General features: G+C 39.1%; 1 protein-coding gene and 1 long non-coding RNA gene across 2 annotated transcripts; both read left to right on the top strand.

Moving 5' to 3' along the window:
• Positions 1-19103: 19103 nt before the first annotated feature.
• On the top strand, positions 19104-27620 carry LOC113031071 (uncharacterized). The gene is made up of 7 exons (XM_026182951.1): positions 19104-19128; positions 22265-22370; positions 24060-24130; positions 24231-26196; positions 26495-26653; positions 26735-26788; positions 27218-27620. The coding sequence occupies exons 4-7, from the start codon at positions 24534-24536 to the stop codon at positions 27463-27465; spliced, it is 2124 nt and encodes a 707-aa protein (XP_026038736.1). The 5' UTR covers positions 19104-19128; positions 22265-22370; positions 24060-24130; positions 24231-24533; the 3' UTR covers positions 27466-27620.
• On the top strand, positions 20305-21983 carry LOC113031078 (uncharacterized). Its single transcript, XR_003273681.1, has 3 exons — positions 20305-20335; positions 21714-21785; positions 21954-21983. It is a non-coding gene; the product is annotated as an uncharacterized LOC113031078 (long non-coding RNA).
• Positions 27621-27838: the final 218 nt, after the last annotated feature.

The following is a 27838-nucleotide window of genomic DNA, read 5'->3' as shown; positions in this document are numbered from 1 at the left end:
AGGAAAATAATGAAGAAACATTGACAGCTGTTACAGAGGAGGAAGCAACAGAGACACTTTATGAGGTTTACATCTTTTAATACTTTGTGTACAGGAAACACAGGCGACCAATAAAGCCAGTTGAACAAAAAATCTGTTTATTCTTCTTTCAACATGTTGAGGTGATGGGTCAAAGGAAATGATTGTGACATATGGTGTCTCTGACTGCGCTTCCATCTTGTATGTCCGTGCGAGGGTCAGGATGTTCATGGTTTGGATCACTGCTGATGTTTGGTTCAGAAGGACAGTGTTCTCCTCTAATTGTGGCAATGTTGTGAAGAATCACACATGCCACAATAATGTCACATGCCCTTTCTGGGGTGACCCTGAGTCTTTGCAGGCACTGGAACCGGGCCTTAAGCATTCCGACAGTCATTTCAATTCTGGCTCTTGTCCTGCAATTAGCCAGATTATATCGCTGCTGTGGGCCCGGTTCAGGGTCAGGGTAAGGGGTAAGCAAATAGGGTAAACATGGATACCCCCTAACACCAAGCAAGTAGCCAGTGAACTCTCCTAAGACAGAAGGATACACTTCAGTTCAAATGTCCCTGAAGCAATTGGTCTTTATATATTTTAAAGTATTCTCAACTCACCATGTCCAAATTTTGTGCTCAGTGTACATTCACGGAATATTTGTGAGTCATGGACAGAGCCTGGCCACTTGGCTTCCACATTTGTGATAATGTTGGCAGCATCACATATGATCTTCACAGTGCAGAGAACACAAATTAGCATCCATTACTATAATGAAATAATTTGTTAGTTTGAAATGCTACAGGGAACTATGTACCTGTACATTAATGCTGTGGAAAGACTTCCTGTTCACATAGTCTCCTTCATTTACTGAAGGAGCAATGATTGGAATGTGAGTGCCATCTGTACAGCCAATCACACCTGGGAACCGTGAAAATAAATGTAAAATTTAAGTAGTAGTCCAAGTATCACCACATCATGCATTGAGTTTTGTTCATCCTGATACCTGCAATTTTGTGGCATCCCTCTTTGATAAATCTTGTGGGTCTATGACCGGGGAACACCACAAACGGGTACAGGAGACGTTTCAGTGCAACTGTAACATTCCTGACTGCCCGACAGATGGTAGCCTTGGAAACGTGCTCAGCGTCACCAATATTATACAGAAAGCTCCCGTTTGCAAGAAACCGAAGTGCAATACAAATAATATGCAATGAACTGAGAGAATGTCCGCGATGTGTCACATGCGTAATATATGGCCTGAGGATGTTATCCAAATAACTTATAGATTGTGCTGAGAAACGGTAACGTTCACACAGAAAATCATCAGGAAATGATAAAATGTCAAAACGCGCTCTGATCACTCTCTCCCGGCGGAGAGCTCTGCGGAGAATTTGGGCTTCACGATCTACTGGCTCTTCAAGGAAGGGGCACGCCATGTCCGACACTTCCTACTGTCAGGTTTCCGACAAAGGGGCGGAGACAGTCAGGGTTAGTTGTAGTAAACCTGCTAGGGGGCAGGTTAGCTTCACGGAGTGTGTCGTCATAGTGACTCACTGAGGCTTCATCTGAACTCGCTTTGTGAAACCGAAAACCCAGAGTTTTCGTTAACTCAGGGTATACTTACTCAGTTTTTCCACTAAACCGGCTTCCTGAAACAGGGCCCAGCTCGCAACCAGTTAGCAACCCCTTGAAAACCTCAGATTGCTAGGAAAATACACGTATTAAACAACCAGTGGGTTAGTGGTTGCAAGATAAAATCAGCCACAAAGACGGTGCTGCACCAAAAACTTCCCTGGCTAATTGCCATGGTAACCAACTTTTCACTTTTGCTATTGTTTAGCCTTGAAGTTGGTGAGTATCTGCAGATAGCCTCTTCCATGCAAAAAAAAAGACTACCAGAATATCAACCTCACGAGTTAACCCACTGGTAAGGACTTGGACTAATTGGTTTGCAGAAACCCAACATTCAAAATAAGAGATATGACTGCAAAGATTACTTGTAAATAGTGTTCTCCAGAATTTTTGAAAAAAAATTAAATTAAATTAAAAACGTTCCACATTGTACACCAAATGTACTTAGGTGGAAATAATATTCCTGTGCAACAAACCCATACAGTCTGTGTGCAAAATATTACAGTTAATAAAGTAATAAATTATATGGCATAAGTTAAATAACAATAATGTAATAAGATTTGTGATCAAATATCATGAGCCAATATGTAGCAGGCTAACTAATCTAAAGAACAACAGAATGCATTTCAACACAACGTAACCTTCAAAATACTCCTGAAAATCAGCCAATGTAGCAGATGGCAGGCATGATCCAAACAGCAAGAGCAAATAGAGCCAGAGGCTAGTGTGTATTTGTGTATTCTATTCTTACTCAGGTGTGATGTTAGACTTTTGTCATCCTCCACTACTCTTTATGTGAAGTTAGCTACTGTAGTAGTCCTCTGTGACTGTGAGAGAGTCTCTACTTTCACCTTTTACGCAGCTCCTCTCTCTGTGTACAACTCCACAGGGACTACTTGTGGTGGAGGAGATTGCTGCCTTTGGCCCCTACTTTATTTAAGCTCATGGTTCAATTGCGAAACTTGAGGGCATAAATTTTCTTTTAAGCCATTAAAAAGGCAAATTCGCTTCCTGTTTTTCTCCTCTCCGTGCTCCATTAACTTTATATATACAATGCTCCAAGCCTAAAGAATCCTATCTAATGACCATAGGCACAGTGTTTGGGATGTGCATTCTCACTGTAATCTTCAAACATGGAAAATACTAATAAATATTCTTGAAGCTTCTGTTGAATCCCTGGCTAAAGTTATTCAGTACTGCTGGCCCATAAATATTTTTCTTCTTGACAACACTCTTGGTTGCATACCACTTTCTAGTAGGACCATCAATAAACAACATTGGCCTTGTGCAGGGGGCAGAGTTACAGTTTATTTGTCGACTTCCCACCACAGATGTGAGGCTTCACAGTCCTTTTTGAACGAGACATAAATCTAACAGACACTATAAGGTTGGAAGTGGAGATCATTAACGGCTTGTGCCGAGTGTCAAGTTTACCCGAGAAATCTTCACCTCCAAGGGAGACTTGGCCACAGTGTGCTTTTTTGTTGAGCAGCATTTGTACCCTGTTGCTGCTGGCAGGGGACTAATATCTTGTTCTTGGCACGGCTGCATCCAGATTTTTATGAGGTCTTCAGCCTGCGAAGGCAACATCCCGCTGAACTGAAAATTACCTGCTAATGCACATTGGCTAATTTGGATCTGGGGAGAAGGGAATTATGCCGCAATCAGCTTCAATCTGAACCTCGCTATGTGTGCAAAATGGTTGTACAGTATGGGCAGCTAATGGCAATTTACAGCACTACCAATATAATATCATTCTCCCCCCCACCCCATTTTTTTTTTTTAAACCAGCAGGAACAGATGCCATGCACATGTGCAACTGTGTGGATGCCAATTTAACTATACTATCATAAATGACACTAAATATATTTATATATATTTTATATTTGCATCTGATGGGATATAAGTCTTTAAAAGAAGAATACTTCTTTAACATCCACACACTGGGTACTAAATGTTCACCAGATGTTGCTCCGTTCTACTCAATACATTTACTGTACCACACAGCAGTGTAACTAAAGGTGAAAATATCAGGCATTTTCAATCAGCTTAATGATAGCATATGGAATAGAAATTAAAATCAAAACACATACAAGCTGAATTGTTGCTTAGAGCTTTATAGACTTTCAGATTGGGGTTGTTTTCACCTCAACTGTGGCCCTTGAAGGAATCAATATGCACTTACCCAAGGACACCCTAACCTGTTATGCACGAGTACAGGGATAAGATGTGAAACAGGGTCTAAGCAGACAAGTCCAGTAACATTAAAAACAAGCCTTTCAGCTTCTTTTAAGTCTACCTTTATTACAATATGCATTAAATTTGATGCTAGTGGCTCAAATATATAAATGTATTTTTTTTCCTGAAGACATGCTAACATAGATGGGAGTTTATATTAGTCCAAACTAATTAAAATACTAATAATATTATTATGTTTTTAAATAGGTTTACTATTTAACAAAGGCTCCCACAGAAACTGTACTATTAGCCAATTTGTTAAGTGGGGAAAAAATTGTAATAGATTTTGGGTGTTAGCGCAAACATACAGTCAAAAACACACACATGCACAAACACAAAATTCAGTGCACTGTTTTTGTTTTCATGGAAATTAAGAGTGGACCTCAGCCATCCCAACAACAGACTGTTCTCTCTGTTGAGGTCAGGAAAGCGATTCCGCTCCCTGAAGACCAACACAGAGAGACTGAGGAGGAGCTTCTTCCTGCAGGCGATACGGTCTCTCAATCACACCACCACACAGTACTGACCCACACATATGGTTCTTACACACACACTGGACTTTCTGGACATTGTTTTTGCACACATTGTTTTTTTGCACAACACTGGTCACTATATTCTTCATTTCCGGTTAATACTTGTACAGCTGCTGTTATTGTGTATATATTTATTTATATTTAGATTTCTTCATACATTCTTATATAGTTCTATATTGTGTATTGTGTATTTTGTTGTACAGTTATTTTATTTTCAACTTTAATTTATATATTTTATCTTATTCTTCCCAGTTAAATTTACCCTTCATTCTAATTTGTGTTGTACAGTTATTTCATTTTTAACCTTAATTTATATTTTATTCCTTCCTAGTTAAATTTACCCTTTTTAATTTTTCATATTTATTTCCTATCTTATTCAAAGCCTTTTCCTTTTTTGTTTTCTTTAGGTCACGAGCAGTTGTCCAAGCATTTCACTACATATCGTACTGTGTATGACTGTGTACGTGACAAATAAAATTTGAATTTGAATTTGAGTGGAAGTAGCAGCTAGGTGCTGTTAATGAAATGCATTTGACTAATTGATCATTAGCAAGCATGACCATCTATATAAAAGCAGAGGTTTTGTCAGTTTATTGGTCTGGAGCATTTAGGTGTGTTTTAAAACAAAACTACATCTTCCCTAGAGGTGGCATCCCAAAAATTTTCTTTCAAGGTCACAAAAACTGCAAAAGACTAGACATGACCCAAATCACTCCACCCTTTACAGGCCACAGTTAGCATTTTAAATGTCCATTACTCTACAATAAAAGAGGAATAAAAGGCAATACATGGCTTGCACAGCTTAGGTTTCCAAAGTTTCAAGACTCATGGAACAGTGTACTTTAGACAGATCCTTTAGAGACCAAAGTGGATTTGGAGAAAACCACCTCATACCAACTACCAAGTATGGAAGTAGAGGACTCATGATTTGGTGCTTGTTTTGCAGGACCTGGGCACCTTGCAGTCATCAAGTCAACCATGAACTCCTCTGTATATCAAAGCATTCTAGAGTCAAATGTAAGACCATGATAATCCAAGCACCAGCAAATCTGCAGATTTGAACGTATAAACATGTTATCAGTTGACTGTTCAAGCGTTTAGAGGGATTCTGTGACCTGCCATCATACACATCAGGACTGACATTAATAAATAGCATTGTGTGTTCAGTTTATGTTGAAAAGCACTCAGCTATAATACTCTGCATGTTGAAAAACCATCAGGAAATGACGGTCTACAGATGTGGAAAGTCTATTATAGAATTCCTTGTCCTGAGCAGTCGTAAAGCTGCTGCAGGTAAAATTACTGTGATAAAAGTATGCTCTCCCATTATTAGAAAAAAGAGACAGACAAAAAAGAGAGAATTTACTTTATTTTTTAAATATACACATATATTTCATAACAAACGGGCAAACCAGGGATATTCCAAATCAACAAAGCAATTAAATATAATCATGACAAAAACTGATTATGCAAGTACTGAAACATACAAAATGTGCTTAAATCAAAAATAAATAAACTATTTATATATCAATTTAGTGCATTTTCCCTTATGGCCAGAAATGACTAAATTTGCAAATCATTCCATTAAATTTAAATCCTAAAGGTGACAAGGTGCTTTATATTGTAAGGTAAAGCCACTACAATAACCCAGAGCCCCATCTATAAGCTTAATAGTTAGTGCTATAAACCATTACATGTCTTAGTGATTTGGGTTTCAGTGATGAGCTTCTTAGTGGAGATCCCCTAATTGATGATGATATGTATGAAGGACATGATGAGACAGACAAGGAAAATGCAGTAATCTTTGGGTTATAACTACTTTTGTAATTTTGCACAAGAAAAGATTAAGATATGACAGAACTCTCCAAACCAGATGAATACAAAGTAACATTTTTATTTTCCCAAATGTTTGGAAAGACAAGCTGTCATATACATTCAGCCCAAAACAGTAGTGTGTTTACTGCAGACCTCATTACTGAGTACCTGTTGACATCCTGATGGGTACTGCAGCCATGTGCTTTAATGACTTTACAATGTTTCATGGTAATGTTTCATTGCTTTGAGATTGCTTATGTTGTAAGTTGGGAGTATCAGGTTGTAAGTGTGAAAAATACTAATTAATATTATAATACAGCATCAACACCTTTGTGTTTTTGCAGGTCTCTCTACAGAGGCTTTATTAAAGGTTTGAGAGACTGTAGTGTGGAGAAACACAATTAAACAGGCCAGAAAATTAATTCTGAAACCCAGAAATTTCAGCAACTGGCAAAGCAACTCTAGAGTTATTGGTATTGATCCAAAGTCTGTGTTAGCTCTTGACAGTAATATTATTATCGTTGTTTTTTCTACATTGTTTACATAGAGCATTTAAAAAAAAAATTTGTTATGCCATTTAATAAACTGATTAAAGAATAACTGCAAAATCCTTCGACACTCCATGGAGAACCTTAAAGAAAAGAAAAAAAACTTTAAACTGGCGTGCCACCCACTTTTTTTAATCCATCAGAGAGAACAATGGATCCACATTTAATTTACTTCTCTTATTTTGAAAGTTCAGTCAGTGCTGACAACTAACAGTGCCCTTTGCTGATAATTTTCTTCCCAGATGTCTAGCGATTGTAGCAAGCATTGACCTCATCCAGCTGTTTTATTTAAAAAAAAAAATCATATAAAAGAACTGCACTACAGTGACCACCAGGCCAACAGTAGTCTCTGTTCTGCTGTGGAGAGCGCCACTCCAACCAGACTCTGCAGCAACTTCAAGCTTCATATGCCGAGCTAGCCTTCAGAGCATGACAGTGACAAACGCTGTCAACTGCATTTGAAGACTTTGAAGTTGGAATCAAACTGAAAGATGTGGGACTCACTGAAGAGGCAGCTGTTCCCATGGGAGTGCTTCCTTTTGAGTACACACACACGCACACACACACATACACACGCAGAGCACATGTGACTGGACATTGGCCTTGGCAGCGATCCCCACAGAAATCTGATGTTTATGTTGTTCCTTTCCCACATCGCAAAAGTATGACATCATAATTGGTCACTTGCAATGTTGAACCTGGACCAACATTAATTATGACAATCCAGGAACAACACCAGCACGAGGATATCAGACACACACACATAAATATCATCTATTTCTGGCAGTTTTGCAGCATGAAAGAAAATTATTCAAATCTACACCAACATGTAATGGGTTGTTGCTTTGCTTATGCTCCACCTACCTAAAAATGTTTTCATGTCTTTGCATAATCTTGCAGACAAACATAGAGAAGTATGGAAATGATTGCATTCATCACATGAAGCCTTTGATCATAACGAGATGATGACATGATTAAAAAAATATAAATCAATTCACAATAAGGCGTTGCATTTAAAAGTTATCTTCATATTTATTCATACCCATCAAAGAGGTCAAGCAATTATTATAAAATCTTCATCTTAATGAATTCTGTCACCATCTCTTGCAATGCAGTCACTCCATACACATATTTTATGCATGAGCGCTGATATTTTGACAGCTATTAGCAGAGGTGATGTACGTACTTTACCCTGTAACTACAGATGACTTCTGGGAGTTCTCTTCATTAAAATGAGCCTGTGAGGGGAAATGCTGCTCGGTGCTCAGGAGATGCTCCACGTGGATGTTAAATAATATTGTTTTATTATTGTATCTTGCCACTGAATTATTTTGACACATTTCTTGTGACGGCACAGTTGTTATTGCTGACATCCATACCAGTAAAAACGTATTTTAGCTGGACTGGATTGTAAATAATTATTTGGTTGTTGAGGATAATTGTCACTTTTTTTGTACAGCTGACTCCCATCAGCAATTAACAGCACTTAAGGCCAGAGAAAAGTGAGTCTAGTGCCAGAGAGACTTGTTAGTTTTTGCAGCTAGTGAGCTGTGTATGTGGTGGCTGATTGCTCCTGCTCTGTGGAGAGGAGTGTGTTTTATTGTCCAACCATTTCTTTTTTAACTTTTCAGTTTATTGACCAACTCCTAGGCTTTGTTGTTTTCCTTCTTTAAAAGGTGAGAGTGGTTTTTCTGTCTCTTTTAGTTTGGTTAGTAATAGGGACATTAATAAAACCCTTTAATTTAATCATTTTGCCTCCCTGACTCCTTTTATTTCAACCCAGACACCTTTTGTTACTTTCCCTCATCCCCTGGACTTTTTAGGGGAACAGAATCAAAAACAGCATTTTTATGTAAAAGGTGTGTTCTTCTATCTGATGGGGGAGGAGTAGAACGTTTCTAAATAACAGGAATTGAGATTCATAGCAATGTCCACATCACATTGGCTAATTAAAAGATCAAAGTGATGTCATCATGAACCATTTGCAGGTTTCTGGATGCTGTTGAAATGGCCAGTGTAATGAATAATTTCATTGCCTTGGTCTTTACTTGCATCATCTGACATTCTTTCCAAAGCGCCTTTAAAGTAAGGGAGGGTATTTTTGGGGAGGCGGGAAACCTCAGGAAGGAGATGATTGTATTTCCTCTTTGCATCTATTGGATATGATCTTCCCCAAAAAAATGTTTGAAGTGCTAAAGCTTCTGTGTAAGATACCCGCTGAATCTCCAGTTAAACTAATCCACCCACTAATCTCCTGCACCAAAATGTCCCAAATTCATCAGAACACTGCTTCAAGTTTTGCTTAAGTCATTATGATGTCTGATTTCAAGCCTTTGCACCCTGGGAACGGCTGTCCTTGCATGCATGTTCTGACAAAGAAAAATGACTCAATTAAAATCCGTGGTTTGTACTCTATAGAGCTATTAATATCTGCTGACCTGAAATTCTCCAATGGGTTAAGTGAATGTTTGTTAGAGTGGGACACAGTTCAAAGCAGGAGTCATTGCCTTTGAGAAGTGTAATTATGGTGCTTAACATTATTACGGTTTAAAAGTACAGCTTGCCAGCCTGATCCCATGTGGTCATTTTAAGCACTAAAGATATTCTAACAATAACAAATGGTCATTAGTGGGGTCTAAGATATGACATACAGCCTTTGTAATTTGGTGGAAACTTGTGAAACTTCAGCTATTCAACCAGCTAAACAGGTATTGTTTTGTCAGATCTAACAGCAGATTTACAGAAACTGCACATCAATGTCTAACTGAACTGTGTTTCAAATCAGAACCTCTTTATATTGGATGTTTTGACACGGTGTTGACAATTAAACCTTAATGATGGCTGTGGTCCGTTTAGGCAACATGCCAGTGAGCCAGCAAGCATGAGGCTCTAATTTTGAAATGCAGCCACTAAAAATGTTATCGGTTCCACCTGTGTTTGACAAGCCAGACTGTCCGCTGTGAGAAAAATAAATGGCTGGCCCATCAAACATCTGTTCTGCTAAGGCAGTCAACCAGTTTAAGTCTACCACAGGAGCATAATATGGCTGAAATTAATACAAAACAAAAGTAATTGAACATGAGGATGTTCTGAAGACAAAAAAGTTTATTTTTATTATTTCTGTGTTAACATCCAACACCAAGTCTTAAAGTCCTGGTTAAGTTAAATAATATCTTTAAAAACATCCTTAGTGTTTAATAATACTTCCTAGATATGAGGTAAATGTGCACATCATAAAGCTCCCATACAAAGCTTTTACTAGTTCTGTAACATTTCGAGTCCTTACCAACCTTATATGGAAGCTGTGTGCTATGCAGATTATCTTTTATCCACTCCTATAATAACTCCACAGATCATTATCACTCGATTCTGCACCTCTACAGTCTTTCATCTCATAGAATTGGTTTTATTTTAAATGAGCATAAATTAAAATTAAAATCATGTGTTTTAACACATCCGATTTTAACGTGAGTGAAGCCTGGAAAAAAAAAAAAAAGTGCCACATGTGGCAAGAACAAAGCAAAAGGTTTCTCATGACTAGCACACCAAATTAGCACTAAAAAGGAAACTGAATATTTCCTCACACTCAAATTCGTACTGGATCTAATATTTCTCCCGTTCACTGTTCTCGCAACACAGGAAGCTGGAACCGCAACTTATGTATGAAATGCTGTCTGTACTATATTTCGAGCAATTACATCCCTGACTAACAAAGCAGATTTACATTTAGAAGAAAAACTATTTGCACTTGTACACTTTATCATTTCTAGGTTGGTTCAGTAATGTTGGAGTTGAGTGGCAACCCTGACACTCCTGCTCTGCTGATGATCAATTCAATTTTTATCCAATATAATACCAGGCACAATGAGATTTCATAATGGCTCTATCAGACTAGCATTAAAATAGGATGGCATGCTCCAATGGTGATTGCAGTCAAATTTGTTTGCCAGTTGCCTAGTTTAGGCCACCACTTTTGATCGTAAGGTGGTGTATAGGTCACTTGGTTAGGCGCAATCTGTTTACAAGCAGTTGACATCTAACTGACTGCAACCACTCTCAATGAGATTGGCAAAGGTTTGCAAATACTACAATTTTTTTATGAAGACAGATTTCCAACACGCTACAATCAATCTGAGTCAGTCTGCAGTGATGAATGTAACTCCTCTGCAATGCATCTCTTTGCAATAAGAGACTCAACTCAACTGATTGACAGCCAATGGTTTTCTGGTCATTTTGTAGTTAAATTGCCATCATGTACAAACTAAATCGCTATTTATGGAGGACATTCTGTTTCACATCAATGAGGACATCGAAGGCAAACTAGTAATGTGACTTTCTGTTTAACCTGAATTTCTGTACATTTAAATAGCAAGAGATTTGTGACTCTTGAACGCTTATCACAGTTCATCACTCTTTCATCAAGAACATGTTGTATTTACTTGACAGCTTGACCCCGGATGGTAATAAGATTCCATTTTACTGCCATTTTATCACCATTTTGATACCCTAAAAATCACTTTGAAGACAGCAACTGATTGAGTGGTCACAGACCTGGTCCCTCTCTTTAAAGCAACGATTTCAAATACAATGAAATCACAAATTCATTGCACGCAGTCACAATAATATTTCTCATAGTCAAACAATGTTCCCTCTAATTTTTCACGTGTCTGAGCGAACACACAAACTCCCTGAGTGGTTCCTTGGACCACTGTGAGCAACAGCAGACACTGTGGCCACGCCAGCATCGAATCCATCCAAGTTACATGGTTTATTAAAATAATCAAATTACGGGGCGGGGGTCACGTGATGCGTCGAGCTGAGCAGACGTGAGTTTATGAGCTCTGCACTGGACAGCTGTAAAATATTGGTATTTTAGCTCATTTTTGCCAACAAGTTGCCTCGAATATCTATATAATGTCTCTAGACGAGTTTTTCGCACACCCTGGATCAAGCAAAAAGAGAGAAATGAGCAAACGTGGAGTCAAAGCAAAAGCTAGCAGTGACCTGGTAGCTAGCAATTGCCCCGAAAAGGAGACCATGTGCGACGCTGAGGATGCACTAAGTACACTGCGGGATGACGTGATTGTGGACAAGGTGACTTCTAACATATCTAAGTATATGGATATCAAGATATCCGAAGTCATAAAGCCAATAAACGAGCTCACTGAGAAATTCGACAATCTGATAGAAAGAATGGAAACAGTGGAGCAGTGGGTCTCGGACTTGGAAGATGTCACGGCTACAAATGAGCCACGTATTGCCGCTCTCGAGACCCAGCTTAAGAAGGCCATGGAGCGTCTGGAAAGTTTTGAGAATCAGAGCCGGCGGCAGAACGTGAGGATTGTCGGGTTAAAGGAAGGCGCGGAGGGTAGAGCACCAGTGGACTTTTTTAAAAAATGGATACCAGAAGTCCTGGGCCTTCAACAGGGTGCCATTACAGTCGACAGAGCCCATCGCACTGGACCACCTATGAGGCTTACCGGCACGGAGGGACCGCGTGCAGTACTGGTCCGGCTTCATTACTACATCGATACACAGAGGATTCTCCAGGCTGCCAGGGCTAAAGGTACCGTAAACACAGAGGCAGGAAAAGTATCCTTCTATCAGGATTTCTCCGCCGAGGTGGCTCGAAAGAGAAAGGAGTCGGCGAATGCGCGTAAAGCTCTCCGAGAGGCGGGGATCAAATATTCCTTCCTTTATCCAGCCATCATTAAAATATTTAACCCCGATGGCACCAGCATCTCCCTCGCGACCACCCAGGACGTCAAGGACTATGTGAGCAAATTGCCAAGACCTAAATAAACTGTTGGTGCACGACAGCGTCATTGTAGCGTAAGTTACAAACTCGAGGCTTGCAGCATTATAGTATTGATAATGAGCTAAGGTATAGAGACTTTGATTTTTGACATAGACTCCAGTGCAGGGATGTTACGCGTTTGTGGCCCCCCACAGCTGTACTTTAGAGTAGGGTACATCTAGATGTGTAATTTATTTTTTGTTATTTTGTGTTATTTGTGTTGGGGAGGGTTGAGGTTTCCAGGCTTTGTGTTCAGGTTTTGCTGGGAACCAGTGTTCTTGTTTTATGCTCAATTATTTTGGTTAATAGGCTCAGACTGGTCAAATGTAGATTTGGTTAAATATGTAAACAGCACAATATATACATTACTTTTCCTATATGTCAGTTAAGATAAGTACTTGGAATGTTAAAGGGTCCAACAATGTGGTGAAAAAAAAGTCCATTTTAAATTCTCTGAAGAAAGATTTGACTCACATTGCTTTTTTGCAAGAAACCCATTTGACAGATGATGAACACAGAAAATACTGTAGAGAATGGGTTGGTCAAATTTTTTTCTCATCCTACTCCACAAATAAAAGGGGGGTTATTACCCTTATACACAAAAATCTTCCCTTCAACGTTATAGCCACTCACAAGGACAATGAAGGAAGATATATATTGGTTAAAGGGATGTTGCATGGGGAAACTGTTCTCCTAGGTAATATATATGCGCCGAATGCACAGGATGGCGAATTTTATACGGTATTATTTAGTCAATTAGTGGACATGGACTGTGCTAATATAATATTAGCGGGTGACTTTAACTGTGTTTTATGCCCTAAAATGGATAAATTTCCCCCACAATCTATCTTGACCAAAAACTCCAAAGCCCTTTGGCAAATTATAAATGAGCTTGACCTTATAGATGTCTGGCGACACTATAATCCACTATCTAAGGAGTACACTTTCCATTCTAACCCTCACTTGTCAGCATCTTGTATAGATTATATTTTTATGTCCAAGTGTATCAGTCAGTTAGTTCAGCAGGTAAATATTGGTCATATAGGTCTCTCTGACCATGCTCCTGTTGTCTTAACCATTCAACCCATGAGACATATTGAGCGCTCTAGGTCTTGGAAGATGAGCACACTGTCTCTTTTGGATGAGAGATTTATACATTTCATAACAGAGCAAACAACAGTATTCTTAGAAATAAATGATAAAGAGGAGATAGACACGAGAACTTTATGGGATAGCTATAAGGCTTACATGAGAGGGATGATTATTTCATACACAAGTCATAAAAGGAAGCAACGATTAATAAGGCAGTTAGAGATCGAGAATAATATCAAAAAGCTGGAGAAACAATACTATGTAACAAAATCAGCTGAAACATTAAGTGAGCTTAATATTGCCAGGACATCTTTGCGTAATTTGATAATGCGAAAGGCTGAAAGAGATGTCCTACTTGCCAGACAACGGCTTTTTGAATCAGCTAGTAAGCCTAACCGCTTTCTGGCTCGTCTTGCAAGGAATACTCCATCAAGTTCCTTTATCACAGCTATTGTGGATGTGAATGGTGAAAGACAAGTAGGAAACCGTCAGATTAATGAGTGCTTCAGAGAATTCTATACAAACCTATATCAATCTGAGATGGACATAACAAGGCTTAACTCAGGCTTCTTCCTAAACGACTTAGTATTCCCTCAGCTTTCTGAAGATCAGGTAAGCCTGCTGGAGTCACCCATAACAATGATAGAGGTGGATAAAGCTATATCTGCACTCCAGTCAGGGAAATGTCCTGGGGCAGATGGTTTCCCAGTAGAATTTTTTAAGGTAATGAAAATGAAGTTAAATAGTTTATTATTAAGGGTTTTTAATAAAGCATTTGAAGAATCGAAACTCCCAGAATCTATGTACCATGCTAATATAACATTGATAGCTAAAAAAGATAAAAATCCAGAGTCATGCTCATCTTACAGGCCTATTAGCCTTCTTGGTGCTGATAATAAGATACTTTCAAAGATACTGGCTCTTAGGCTAGAAAAAGTAATGTGCTCTATCGTGCATGCTGATCAGACAGGTTTTATTAAGGGGAGGAATTCTTATAATAATACTCGACGCCTATTTAATATTATTCATTTTTTAAATTTTCATCAGATCCCTGGGGTTGTTGTTTCTATGGATGCCGAAAAGGCATTTGATAGAATTGAATGGGAATATATGTTTGAAATAATGAGAAGATTTGGGTTTGGAAAAAACTTTCTGGGGTGGATCAAAATTATATACAAATCGCCAATAGCATCTGTGTTAACTAACGGCTTGTTATCTTCCCCATTTTCACTGAGCAGAGGTACAGCACAAGGTAGCCCATTGTCACCACTATTATTTGCTTTGGCCATCGAGCCCTTGGCCATGGCCATTAGACAAAATCCAAGTGTTCTTGGAGTTAAAATTGGGGATAGACAACATAAAATTCTGCTTTATGCAGACGATATTCTTCTGACTCTGACTGACCCGGTTAACTCTTTACCCGTTCTTATTAGGTGCATCAAGGACTTTGGTCTTATATCTGGATACAAAGTAAATTTTGATAAATCTGTTATAATGACTTTGTGTAGTGGAGGGGATAATGAACCTTTATATGTTAAACCCTTTCATTGGGCACCATCAGGTTTTGTATATTTGGGAGTTAAAGTTACACCAAATGTTGGACACTTATATAGAGAAAATATTAATGGAATGGTTCAAGATCTTCGGGAGATGCTGACAAGATGGAGATCACTTCCGATATCATTTTTGGGAAGAATAAATCTCATTAAAATGGTAATCCTACCGAAAATATTATATCCCACAGGCATGTTGTTTGCAATCTTGAAATCAGAAGATATTAAAGTAATTAACAAGGCAATGGTGGATTTCATTTGGGCAGGAAGAAAACCCAAAATTAAATTGGAGACACTACAGTTACCGAAAGATCTGGGCGGGTGGGGAGTGCCAAACATAGAAAATTATGTCCTCTCAATACAAGCGAGGATTCTTTCTTCCTGGATACATGAACATTCTGATCTGCCATGGCTAAATATTGAGGAAGTATTATGTAAACCATCCTCACCTGTTAACTTCTTAGGGAAACGTCTAAATGACTTACCTCACGTAATAAAGCATAACCCACTGATATATAATGCTATGTGGACGTGGGGAAAACTGAGAAAAATTTTTAACAGTAGTCTTCCGTTTAATATCTTGTCAACGTTTATAAATAATCCAGACCTTCTGCCACAAAACATAGGGTCAAGCTTTGTGGGATGGCATAAAGTAGGTGTAAAGAGGTTTTATGACCTCTTTAAACATGGTGAGTTTAAATCATTTGAATCCTTGAAGCAGTGGCGTGTCTAGAAAATTTTTGTTGGGGGGGCCAGGTAGGGGCACAGATTTGGAGAAGGGTGGCAGATTTAATTAGTGTGAATGCTTGAAAAGCATTCACAGTATTGTTCTTCTAATCTTTATTATTATATTTAGTGTGAATGCTTGAAAAGCATTCACAGTATTGTTCTTCTAATCTTTATTCTTCTATTTTATTATTATCTATTCCGTACGTTTTTTGAAAGCCTACTCCTTCAAAACCGTTCAACTTAGAAAAACCATTCAAACACCATTAGATTCCTATTCTTTTGGACATGATTGCTTGTATTTTTCTCATTTTTAACATTTATATTTTTAATTTTATTCAACTTTATTCAACAAAAATTTCCCATGTATTTCAATGGGGAGACCCTTCAAATTCTCATTCAACTTACTCATTTTTAAACTCTTACTACTTCAACATACGTTCACATAGAGCCACCATTCAAACTTTAAAACGAAGACAAGACATTCAACTATTCAACTTGTATTTATCTTTTCAATATCTATTATACTTTTTCTTCAGTTCCAGTTTAAGTTTCATGATGTTTTTTCACCCGTTTCAGAGTTTATAATGGGTGTGTATGGGACGGAATGTTGGGGCTAGAGTGAGGCAGCTCAACTGCTAGAGTGAGAGGAGCAAAAAAAAATAATCTTAAAATCTTTTTTAAAACTGCTGCTGTGTCCGCAGCGTTTGCTCTACAGGTATGATTTTATCCTCAAAACGTAGCCATGGCTGTCCTCTTTCATCCAATGTGTTTACTATTGTACTAGGTGTTATGGTTCTTTCATGAAAGTCACCAATGCACAGCCTCCTCCCTCCAACTCTTCCATAGACTCTAATGTTAAAATGGCTCAGAAGGTTCGTTTGAAAATCAGAAGAGCATGGTGTCTTTCCACTGTCACCACGTCCATATAATAAACTCCACAGGCATGAAAACTGAGAATTCAGTAGACTAGAAGCTGCTGTCACTCACGGTGAAAGAATTTTGTCAATACGACTTTTACTTTTCATTTGGGAACGATTTGTTTCGGCCTGACTTTTCTGTTCATTTTAAGCAGCAAAAGTGAGGTGCATGTCTGTGTACGTGTGTATGGAGCCATTGGGTGCGGTCACTATAGCAACCAGGCTCACACCTGCCTGCTTAACGAGCTCTGCCTGCCACTGTGCCAAGATTCATCTTAAACACTTCTCTTTCAACTGCTGCTGTGTCCACAGTGTTACAGCCATCATTTTACCCTCAAATTGTCGCCATTATTGTTCTCTTTCCAACATCTTGTCTTTCAAAGCTCAGGCATTTAAACTTTTTAAACTGTGTGGATCAAAGTGGAGGGATCACATTTGAGTCATTCAGTGATTCAAAGAATATGACCTTTTAATATTCATTCAGATGTTTTCTGACTCTAAATGTTCTTTTCTCATTTCTTAGGGTTTTCTAATTTACATTTAAAACATTTTCAGTTTTTTTCCAACTCCTTCTTCTGTGTAACCTTCAGCTTTTAGCAGTTCAGCACCTTTGTTTTCAGGTTAAATTCGTTTTTTTTTTTTGTTTTTTTTAAATCTCATTCAATATTTTTAACTCAAAATTCAGCAATTAATTCATTTCAGTGCATACATTCAGATTCAAGCATTCACACTGCAGTTTCTTCAGAAAATGCACTTTCTAGTTAGTGTGAATGCTTGAAAAGCATTCACAGTATTGTTATTCGAATCTTTATTATTATTATTATTAGTGTGAATGCTTGAAAAGCATTCACAGTATTGTTCTTCTAATCTTTATTAGTGTGAATGCTTGAAAAGCATTCACAGTATTGTTATTCGAATCTTTATTATTATTCCATATTCCGTACGTTTTTTGGCATCTAACTCCTTCAAAACCGTTCAACTTAGAAAAACCATTCAAACATCGTTAGATTCCTATTATTTTGGACATGACTGCTTCTATTTTTCTCATTTTTAACATTTATATTTTTAATTTTATTCAACTTTATTCAACAAAAATTTATAATGTATTTCAATGGGGAGACCCTTCAAATTCTCATTCAACTTACTCATTTTTAAACTCTTACTACTTCCACATACATTGACATAGAGCCACCATTCAAACTTTAAAACGAAGACAAGACATTCAACTATTCAACTTGTATTTATCTTTTCAATATCTATTATACTTTTTCTTCAGTTCCAGTTTAAGTTTCATGATGTTTTTTCACCCGTTTCAAAATTTATAATGGGTGTGTATGGGACGGAATGTTGGGGCTAGAGTGAGACAGCTCAACTGCTAGAGTGAGAGGAGCAAAAAAATTAATCTTAAAATCTTTTTTAAAACTGCTGCTGTGTCTGCAGCGTTTGCTCTACAGGTATGATTTTACCCTCAAAACGTAGCCATCGCTGTCCTCTTTCATCCAATGTGTTTACTATTGTACTAGGTGTTATGGTTCTTTCATAAATGTCACCAATGCACAGCCTCCTCCCTCCAACTCTTCCATAGCCATGTTAGGACTGGCGAGGGTCTGATCCAGGTTGTACTGCCCCTTGGAGTGTGTATAGGCCGACAAACTGCTACCCCACCACAATCCTGATAGGTATAAGTGGAAGAGGATGGATGATTGCAAAAGGAATCAGTTGTTAATTATTGTAGCCAGTTTTTTTCAGAAGAAAACATTTCTTGAGTGGAAAAGCCCCCCCCCCCACCCCCCCACACACACACACACACACACCACACATCATGCAAATTAAAGACAGAAGCACAGGACTGCCCAGTACAGTTGCAAGAAGAGCACTTGGTCTAATCTTTGTGCCATCTTTTCTTTGTTGCAGGATCTTGATGAAGAAATGCCTCAGCAAGGCTCAGGAAGCCATGCATTCTTCTTCAGTGCAAGATTTTGAAGAGGTAACATTGACCTAGGGACAGATTTAATGAATTGTTTCTCATGCACGATGTGTACCTTACGCTATTTGCCGATAGTGAAATGGTCTATTCATCCTCTTGAGTGATGCATTTTTAGTAACTGTCAGATTACTGTTCTTTTGTCTTCATTCTCTATCTGTTACACACGAAGACTGAGACCAGCCAGATTCAGAAGACTGTGAGCTGCCTAAAGCCGCAACCAAACAGCTTTCCAAACAAATGATCTGGACCTGAAACATCCAGAGCCTGAAAGGGTAAATATAATCCAGTTGTACCACTTAATGAACTAATAATTTAATCTATCATCATTCTTTATGGATGCTGTGTGTGTGTTGTGTTTGGCAGTCACCTGGGTGTGATGTGATTTACATGGACCGTGGCTTGTAGGTCCTTTTCATTGTTTCAAGTGCAAGTCTGGATAACATCTGAGTGTGTGTGGTGTGTGTGTGTTAACCACCCAAATGTGACTTAGGAGGACCACACTGTTATTGGGAGACTCCTGTCAAAGTTTGCTTCATGGTGACATCACTCTGGTTTTAGGAGGGGTCTTCTCGTATTTCTTGACAGTTTGACCTACAGCATGCAGAGCTGACTGCATGTGCTTTGTTTCTATGTGGTTTGAAACTCAGGCTTGAACATTAAGATAGATAGTACTATACAACTTAACTTGTTTTAGGCACTTTTTACTGCTGGTAGTGCATGGGCTCTCTCGCTGTGTACTCTGGCTTCTTCCCACAGTCCAAAGATGTAGCTTATGGGGTTAGGTTAACTGGTGATTCAAAACTGCCCTTTGGTGTGAATGCAAATGCTTGTCCTTCCATGTTAGACTGGTGATCTGTCCAGGTTGTACTGCCCTATGGTAGCTGGTATAGGCCCCAAAACTGCTACCCCACAATCCTGATAAGGATAAGTGGAAGAGGATGGATGATTGCAAAGGAATCAGTTGTTAATTATTGTAGCCAGTATTTTTTTCAGAAGAAAACATTTCTTCAGTGGAAAGCCCCCCCCCACACACACACACACACACATGCAAATTAAAGACAGAAGCACAGGACTGCCCAGTACAGTTGCAAGAAGAGCACTTGGTCTAATCTTTGTGCCATCTTTTCTTTGTTGCAGGATCTTGATGAAGAAATGCCTCAGCAAGGCTCAGAAGCCATGCATTCTTCTTCAGTGCAAGATTTTGAAGAGGTAACATTGACCTAGGACAGATTTTAATGAATGTTTCTCATGCACGATGTGTACCTTACGCTATTTGCCAATAGTGAAATGGTCTATTCATCCTCTTGAGTGATGCATTTTTAGTAACTGTCAGATTACTGTTCTTTTGTCTTCATTCTCTATCTGTTACACACGAAGACTGAGACCAGCCAGATTCAGAAGACTGTGAGCTGCCTAAAGCCGCAACCAAACAGCTTTCCAAACAATGATCTGGACCTGAAACATCCAGAGCCTGAAAGGGTAAATATAATCCAGTGTACCACTTAATGAACTAATAATTTAATCTATCATCATTCTTTATGGATGCTGTGTGTGTGTGTGTTTGGCAGTCACCTGGGTGTGATGTGATTTACATGGACCGTGGCTTGTAGGTCCTTTTCATTGTTTCAAAGTGCAAGTCTGGATAACATCTGAGTGTGTGTGTGTGTGTGTGTGTTAACCACCCAAATGTGACTTAGGAGGACCACACTGTTATTGGGGGACTCCGTCAAAGTTTGCTTCATGGTGACATCACTCTGGTTTTAGGAGGGGTCTTCTCGTATGTCTTGACAGTTTGACCTACAGCATGCAGAGCTGACTGCATGTGCTTTGTTTCTATGTTGAAATTTTTTGAAACTCAGGCTTGAACATTAAGATAGATAGTACTATACAACTTCTTAACTTGTTTTAGGCACTTTTTACTGCTGTAATGCATGGGCTCTCTCTGGCTGTGTACTCTGGCTTCTTCCCACAGTCCAAAGATGTAGCTTATGGGGTTAGGTTAACTGGTGATTCAAAACTGCCCTTTGGTGTGAATGCAAATGCTTGTCCTTCCATGTTAGACTGGCGATCTGTCCAGGTTGTACTGCCCTATGGTAGCTGGTATAGGCCCCAAAACTGCTACCCCACAATCCTGATAAGGATAAGTGGAAGAGGATGGATGATTGCAAAGGAATCAGTTGTTAATGCAAAAGTGAGGTGCATGTCTGTGTACGTGTGTATGGAGCCACTGGGTGCGGTCACTATAGCAACCAGGCTCACACCTGCCTGCTTAACGAGCTCTCTCTGCCACTCTGCCAAGATTCATCTTAAACACTTCTCTTTCAACTGCTGCTGTGTCCACAGTGTTAAGCCATCATTTTACCCTCAAAGTCGCCATCGTTGTTCTTTTCCAACATCTTGTCTTTCAAAGCTCAGGATGTAAACTTTTTAAACTGTGTGGGTCAAGTGGAGGGATCACATTTTAGTCATTCAGTGATTCAAAGAATATGACCTTTTAATATTCATTCAGATGTTTTCTGACTCTAAATGTTCTTTTCTCATTTCTTAGGGTTTTCTAATTTACATTTAAAACATTTTCAGTTTTTTTCCAACTTCTTCTTCTGTGTAACCTTCAGCTTTTAGCAGTTCAGCACTGTTGTTTTCAGGTTAAATTCGTTTTTTTTTTTTTTTTATCTCATTCAAATTATTTGTAGCCAGTATTTTTTTCAGAAGAAAACATTTCTTCAGGTGGAAAGCCCCCCCCCACACACACACACACACACACATGCAAATTAAAGACAGAAGCACAGGACTGCCCAGTACAGTTGCAAGAAGAGCACTTGGGTCTAATCTTTGTGCCATCTTTTCTTTGTTGCAGGATCTTGATGAAGAAATGCCTCAGCAAGGCTCAGAAGCCATGCATTCTTCTTCAGTGCAAGATTTTGAAGAGGTAACATTGACCTAGGACAGATTTTAATGAATGTTTCTCATGCACGATGTGTACCTTACGCTATTTGCCAATAGTGAAATGGTCTATTCATCCTCTTGAGTGATGCATTTTTAGTAACTGTCAGATTACTGTTCTTTTGTCTTCATTCTCTATCTGTTACACACGAAGACTGAGACCAGCCAGATTCAGAAGACTGTGAGCTGCCTAAAGCCACAACCAAACAGCTTTCCAAACAATGATCTGGACCTGAAACATCCAGAGCCTGAAAGGGTAAATATAATCCAGTGTACCACTTAATGAACTAATAATTTAATCTATCATCATTCTTTATGGATGCTGTGTGTGTGTGTGTTTGGCAGTCACCTGGGTGTGATGTGATTTACATGGACGAAGTTTATTAGTTGATATCTGCAACTGAATTGAAAACACACCTTTCCAACTGTCCAAAACAAATAAATGTTGCAATATTTTGCTAACAGTGTCACAATCATCGTCTGGTGTGCACAACAATATCATCTTTGGACAAGTGCATTCAGTGTGTGGGACCGGTTTCCTCCCTCAAGTGGCTTGGCTTTAAGTGCAAAGGTGAGACATTTAGTGAATAGGTACAGTGTATAGTAAAAAGCATTAATAGAGTTCAACAAGTTAAGACGTGCTGAAATGAACACTGCTCCCTTTTTAATTAATGGGTGGTCACTTCTAATTAAAGAAATGCAGTATTACCTCATTGGTGCAGGACCTTGTAAAAATGGTATACTTGGGATTGTCCTCAATTCCCCATTCCATAACATAAACTGCTCAAAATAATAAAGGGAACACTTAAACAATGCGATGTTACTCCAAGTCAGTCACACTTCTGTGAAATCAAACTGTTCACTTAGGAAGTAACACTGACAACCAGTTTCACATGCTGTTTTGCAAATAGAGTAGACAACAAGTGGAAATTATAGTCAATTCACCATAATAAAGGACTGGTTCTGCAGGTGGTGACCACAGACCACTTCTCAGCACCTATGCTTTCTGGCTGATGTTATGGTCACTTTTGAATGCTGGCGGTGATTTCATTTTAGTGGTAGCATGAGACAGTCTACAACCCACACAAGGGGCTCAGGTAGTGCAGCTCATCTAGCGTAGCACATCAATGTGAGCTGTGGCAAGAAGGTTTGCTGTGTCTGTTAGTGTAGTGTCCAGAGCATGGAGGTGCTACCTGGATGTGGAGTAGGCCATAGGAGGGCAACAACCCAGCAGCAGGACCGCTACCTCCACCTTTGTGCAAGGAGGAACAAGAGGAGCCCTGCAAAATGACCTCAAACAGGCCACAAATGTGCATCTGTCTGCTCAAATGGTCAGAAACTGACTTCATGAGGGTGACTTGAGGGTCCAGCATCCACAGGTGGGGATTGAGCTTGCAGTCCAACACCATGCAGGATGTTTGGCATTTGCCAGAAAACACAAAGTTTGGCAACTTCAGCACGGGCACCCTATGCTCCTCACAGCTGAAAGGAGGTTCAAACTGAGCACGTGACAGTCTGGAGATGCCGTGGGGAATGTTCTGCTGCCTGCAACATCCTCCAGCATGATCATATTGGCAGTGGGTCAGTAATGGTGAGGGGTGGCATTTCTGTGCCTGCCAGAGAGCCTGACTGTCATTGGGTAACAAGATGAGGTCCTCGGACCCTTTGTGAGACCACATGCTGGTGCATTTGGCCCTGGGGTCCACCTAATGCGAGACGACACTGGGCCTCATGTGGCTGGAGTATGTCAGCAGTTCCTCCATGACAAAGGCATTGATGCTATGGACTGGCCCGCCTGTTCCCCAGACCTGAATCCAATTGAGCACATCTGGGACATCATGTCTCACTCCATCCACCACAAACTGTCCAGGGGTTGGCAGATGCTTTAGTCCAGGTCTTGGAGGAGATCCTTCAGGAGACCATCCGCCACCTCATCCCGAGCATGCCCAGGCATTGTAGGGAAGTCGTACAGGCATCTGGAGGCCACACACATTCAACTACACACTTTCATGCCACTCAACTACCTAAAGAACAAAGTATTTAATAAGAATAATTCCTTCATTCACATCTGGGATGTCCTTTTTTGGGGGGGGGAGGGGGATTAGCAGTGTATGTGTAGTCATTAAAATATCCTTAATGTGAACAGTTTTGTTTTTTTTTGTTTTTTCAGCATTTGACATTACTGCAATGCTTTGACAAAAAACTACTTCACTTAAATAGAACTGCAAAGCTAAATTAAGTCTATCAAAATGTGTTTCAGTTTGTTTAGGGGTCTGGCACAAATCTTGCCTTGCAAAATTGGCAAATCAGAATTGCCACCAGTCAACACAGGTGTGTATCCCATTCATATTTGGCTTGACTTTTTTTCAGTTTATTTTTTACCTGTCTAAAGTATTGATCAATTAAAAAAACTTTTGTTCTTACATTCCAGAAAGAAGAAATTTCTGAATATTCAGGGGAGGATGGATTGCCACATTCAGTTCTGGATCAAATATCAAGCGATGATGATGGCAACCACAGCATATCAGAAGAAGAATATGTGCCAGATTCAGAGTCATATGATGAAGATTCAGATGAAGACATCTCATTATTGCCAAGCACATCAAAAGGTCTGCTATGCCAAGATGACATCTCCAAAGCGCATGAACAATCAGATTCAACGAATTTAATCCACAACTTGACAAAGGACAAGCCACAAGATAAAAGTGAGCTTTGCGAAACTGAATCAGAAAAAATGACTTTAAGTAAAAGAAATTACTGCTATTTTTGTGGCAAACCACAAGTTAAAATTTCCCGCCACCTGAAAACGCACAAAACGGCTCCTGATGTTGTGCATGCATTTTCCCTGCCTAGAGACTCAAACGAGCGTAAAAGTCTGTTAGAGAAATTGAGAAATAAGGGAAATTTTAAGCATAATGCTGCAGTTTTGCATGGTGGAGTGGGACCACTGAAAGTGAAGAGAAGACCCAAGATTAAAGCAGTAGAGGGAAAGTTTGCTCATTGCTTTTATTGTCAAGGGATGTATGTTCGCAAGGATCTTTGGAGACATGTCCGCAGATGTCCTAACAAACCAAAAGATGACACGGATAAAGAACCTGGAAGAACCAAAGTACTCGGCCTGGCTTTAACTCTGGAGTCTCAGTGTTATCCGCAGGTGTCAAGTGGAGTCTGGAAGGTTCTTGCTGTTATGAAACAAGATGAGATTGCCTCAGCTGTGCGAAATGACTTTACTGTTATTCAGTTTGCCCAGTCCCTCTACAATAAACATGGACAAGACCCTACAAAGTATGATTATATACGACAGAAGCTTCGTGAAGCGGGACGTTTGTTGTTGTGTCTGCGCACAGAATTCTCAGTGCATAACATGGAAGAAGCTATTAAGCCTGCTAATTTCCAGAGAGTTGTGCAAGCAGTAAAGAAAGTTTCAGGTTTTGATGAAGAGACACTGTCATACAAAACTCCAAGCCTTGCGCTGAAACTGGGACATACACTGCATAAAATGTCTGACATTATCCATTGTCGTGCCCTCATGACAGAGGATGAAGCCCTAATCAAGTCCACTGATGCGTTCAAGAAGTTGTATGTCTCCAAATGGTCTGAGATGGTGTCTCACCGTGCCTTGAACACATTGAGTGAGGCAAAGTTTAACAAGCCATCAACATTGCCCTTTACAGAAGATGTTCGGATTCTCCATCACTACCTTCAAAAATCTGCAGAAAGTGCCTTTTGCAGCTTGGAGAACGAAGCCACAGCTCAGAATTATGCCCAACTTGCACAAGTTACACTCTCACAAATCATTGTGTTCAACCGAAGACGTTCTGGAGAGGTTTCAAAGATGCGCCTCAAAAGTTTTCTTGAAAGAGACAAAACAGCACTCCACACAGATGTTGCCATGGGGCTCTCAGAAATGGAACAGAGACTCTGTAACTATTTCTGTAGAATAGAAATAATGGGAAAAAGGGACAGAAATGTTCCAGTTCTGCTAACACCAAGCATGCTGGATGCTCTGTCACTACTGGTTAGTAGGAGGCCTGACTGTGGTATTTGTGCCACTAATATCTACCTCTTTGCAAGACCCCGATCAATGAGTCATTACAGAGGAATGGACTCCTTGCGTGTTCATGCACACCAGTGTGGAGCAAAGCAGCCTGAGTATCTAAGATCGACACAGCTCAGAAAACATGTTGCCACACTCTCACAAGTCCTTAATTTGAAAAACAACGAACTTGATCAGGTTGCAGATTTCCTGGGTCATGATATCCGCGTTCACCGCGAATTCTACAGATTACCAGTTCCCACAACACAGCTGGCCAAGATTTCCAAACTGCTTTTAACACTGGAAAAAGGACAACTTTCCCAGATCCAGGGGAAATCACTGGATGAGATCAAAATAGAAGGTTTGTATTGAAAGGAGCAAATATTAGGGCAGTAGTTGAATATTATGCTTTATCAACCGAATTAAAACCTAAAAGCACAGACCATTCTGTTAAATGTCCATGATTTAAGGTTCTTGAAGTCTATTGTTTCATCACTTTGCAACATTTGGCAAACTGCAGAGTGGTGGCCTTAAATAGTAAAACTATGTACTATAATTTCCAGTATTTGTTCTGTATTTTGTCATATCTCGTTGTTAATGTGAGGTTTTTGGGGGGTTTGTGTTTGGTTTTTTGGGGGGGTTTTCCCACAATTTCTCAGATGAAATTGCATTAAGTGATGCTGAAACAAAGGACAGTGAGAGTGAATCAGATGATGATGACACAGCACTCACAATGTTGGCGTGTGGCACCAGTGAGCCTGTACATGCAGTAGCTGATTCCACAAACACAGCGCAGCTCCAAGACACTGTAGATTGTGGTAAGTTACCACTAGCTTGGTTTCTGTGGATAAAATGTTTGTTACAAATATTAAAACTTAATCAAATTGTGTAATCAGCAGATGAAGGACCACTCACAATGCCTGCAGCAAGTGAGACTGCTGCTCCCTCTGAAGGTAAGGGGTGCAGTTGGTTCTCTAAGCTTATTATTGTTTCATCACTTTGCAACATATGGCAAACTGCAGAGTGGTGGCAAAAAGTCACTTGGATGAGTGACAAAATGTTTCTCCCACTGAAAACGCTACGTCCAGATTAACAGAATCAACGTTTTGGGATTTACTTACCTGGATGATTGAGCATGCATCAAGAGACTTTTATTCAACTTTTTATTCAGTCTTTTATTCACAGCGGAACACTAAATGTCTCATTTTAGAAATTTGATAAATTTTCAAAGAGAATTTTAGCTCGTTTTGATATTGATGGTAGCAACACATTTCAGAAGTTAGTACAGGGTAGCATCCATTCTTTTAACCACCAAATGTTTTTTGTTTTTTTTGTTTGGTTTTTTGTTTGTTTTAACTACTACTACTTTATATATCTTCCAGAGAAAAATGCTGCTCAATCCCACAATTCCCGAAGAGCTCCCAAAAACATGTGGTCCAAGGCTGAGGTTGCTGCAGTGATGAGGCATTTTAAAGACCACATAAACAAAGGGAAACTAGCCACCAAAAATGAATGCAGTCATTGCAAATTGGTAGAAGATCCGGTGTTGGCAGGAAGAACAGTTCAAAACATAAGAGATTTTGTAAGAAACAGAGGATTAACTGCAAAAAGGCAGAAAAAAATGAACTAAAATAACTGTTTAGAGAGCTGTGGTTTTACATCTTGGTCAGATTGCCAATTGTTGTTAACACTGATGTTCTGTTTAAAGAAAAAAAAGTTCTTGTTAAATACAGAAGTAGTTTGTATTTCATAATTTTTACATTTAATTTATTTAGGGTTTTTTTTGACGGGTTATATTTAAAATAAAAAATTATAAATGCATATTTTCTCCCCTTAATATTTACCTTTAAACTATTAAAATTCATTTTAAATGTTTTTAATTTTTCTGTTTTCTATATTTTTATATTTCTGTGGGAAGCGTGGGCATTTTTGTCCATAGATTTCTTTTTTTATTTATGGTTAAAATTAATGTTCAGATCCAAGAACACTAATAAAATGATGTT

This window comes from Astatotilapia calliptera, chromosome 2 (genome assembly GCF_900246225.1).
Source record: "Astatotilapia calliptera chromosome 2, fAstCal1.2, whole genome shotgun sequence".
In the NCBI taxonomy this organism is placed as follows: domain Eukaryota; kingdom Metazoa; phylum Chordata; class Actinopteri; order Cichliformes; family Cichlidae; genus Astatotilapia; species Astatotilapia calliptera.
The sequence above is the reverse complement of the archived record's forward strand: the minus strand, read 5'-3'. Positions and strand labels throughout refer to the sequence as shown.

Excerpts from the sequence above, each read along its gene's own strand:
- LOC113031071 (XM_026182951.1), top strand. The coding sequence starts at position 24,534 with ATGACTTTAAGTAAAAGAAATTACTGCTATTTTTGTGGCAAACCACAA. Across the intron at positions 26,197-26,494 it reads GGATGAGATCAAAATAGAAG|ATGAAATTGCATTAAGTGAT; the intron begins GTTTGTATTGAA and ends ACAATTTCTCAG. Across the intron at positions 26,789-27,217 it reads GACTGCTGCTCCCTCTGAAG|AGAAAAATGCTGCTCAATCC; the intron begins GTAAGGGGTGCA and ends TATATCTTCCAG.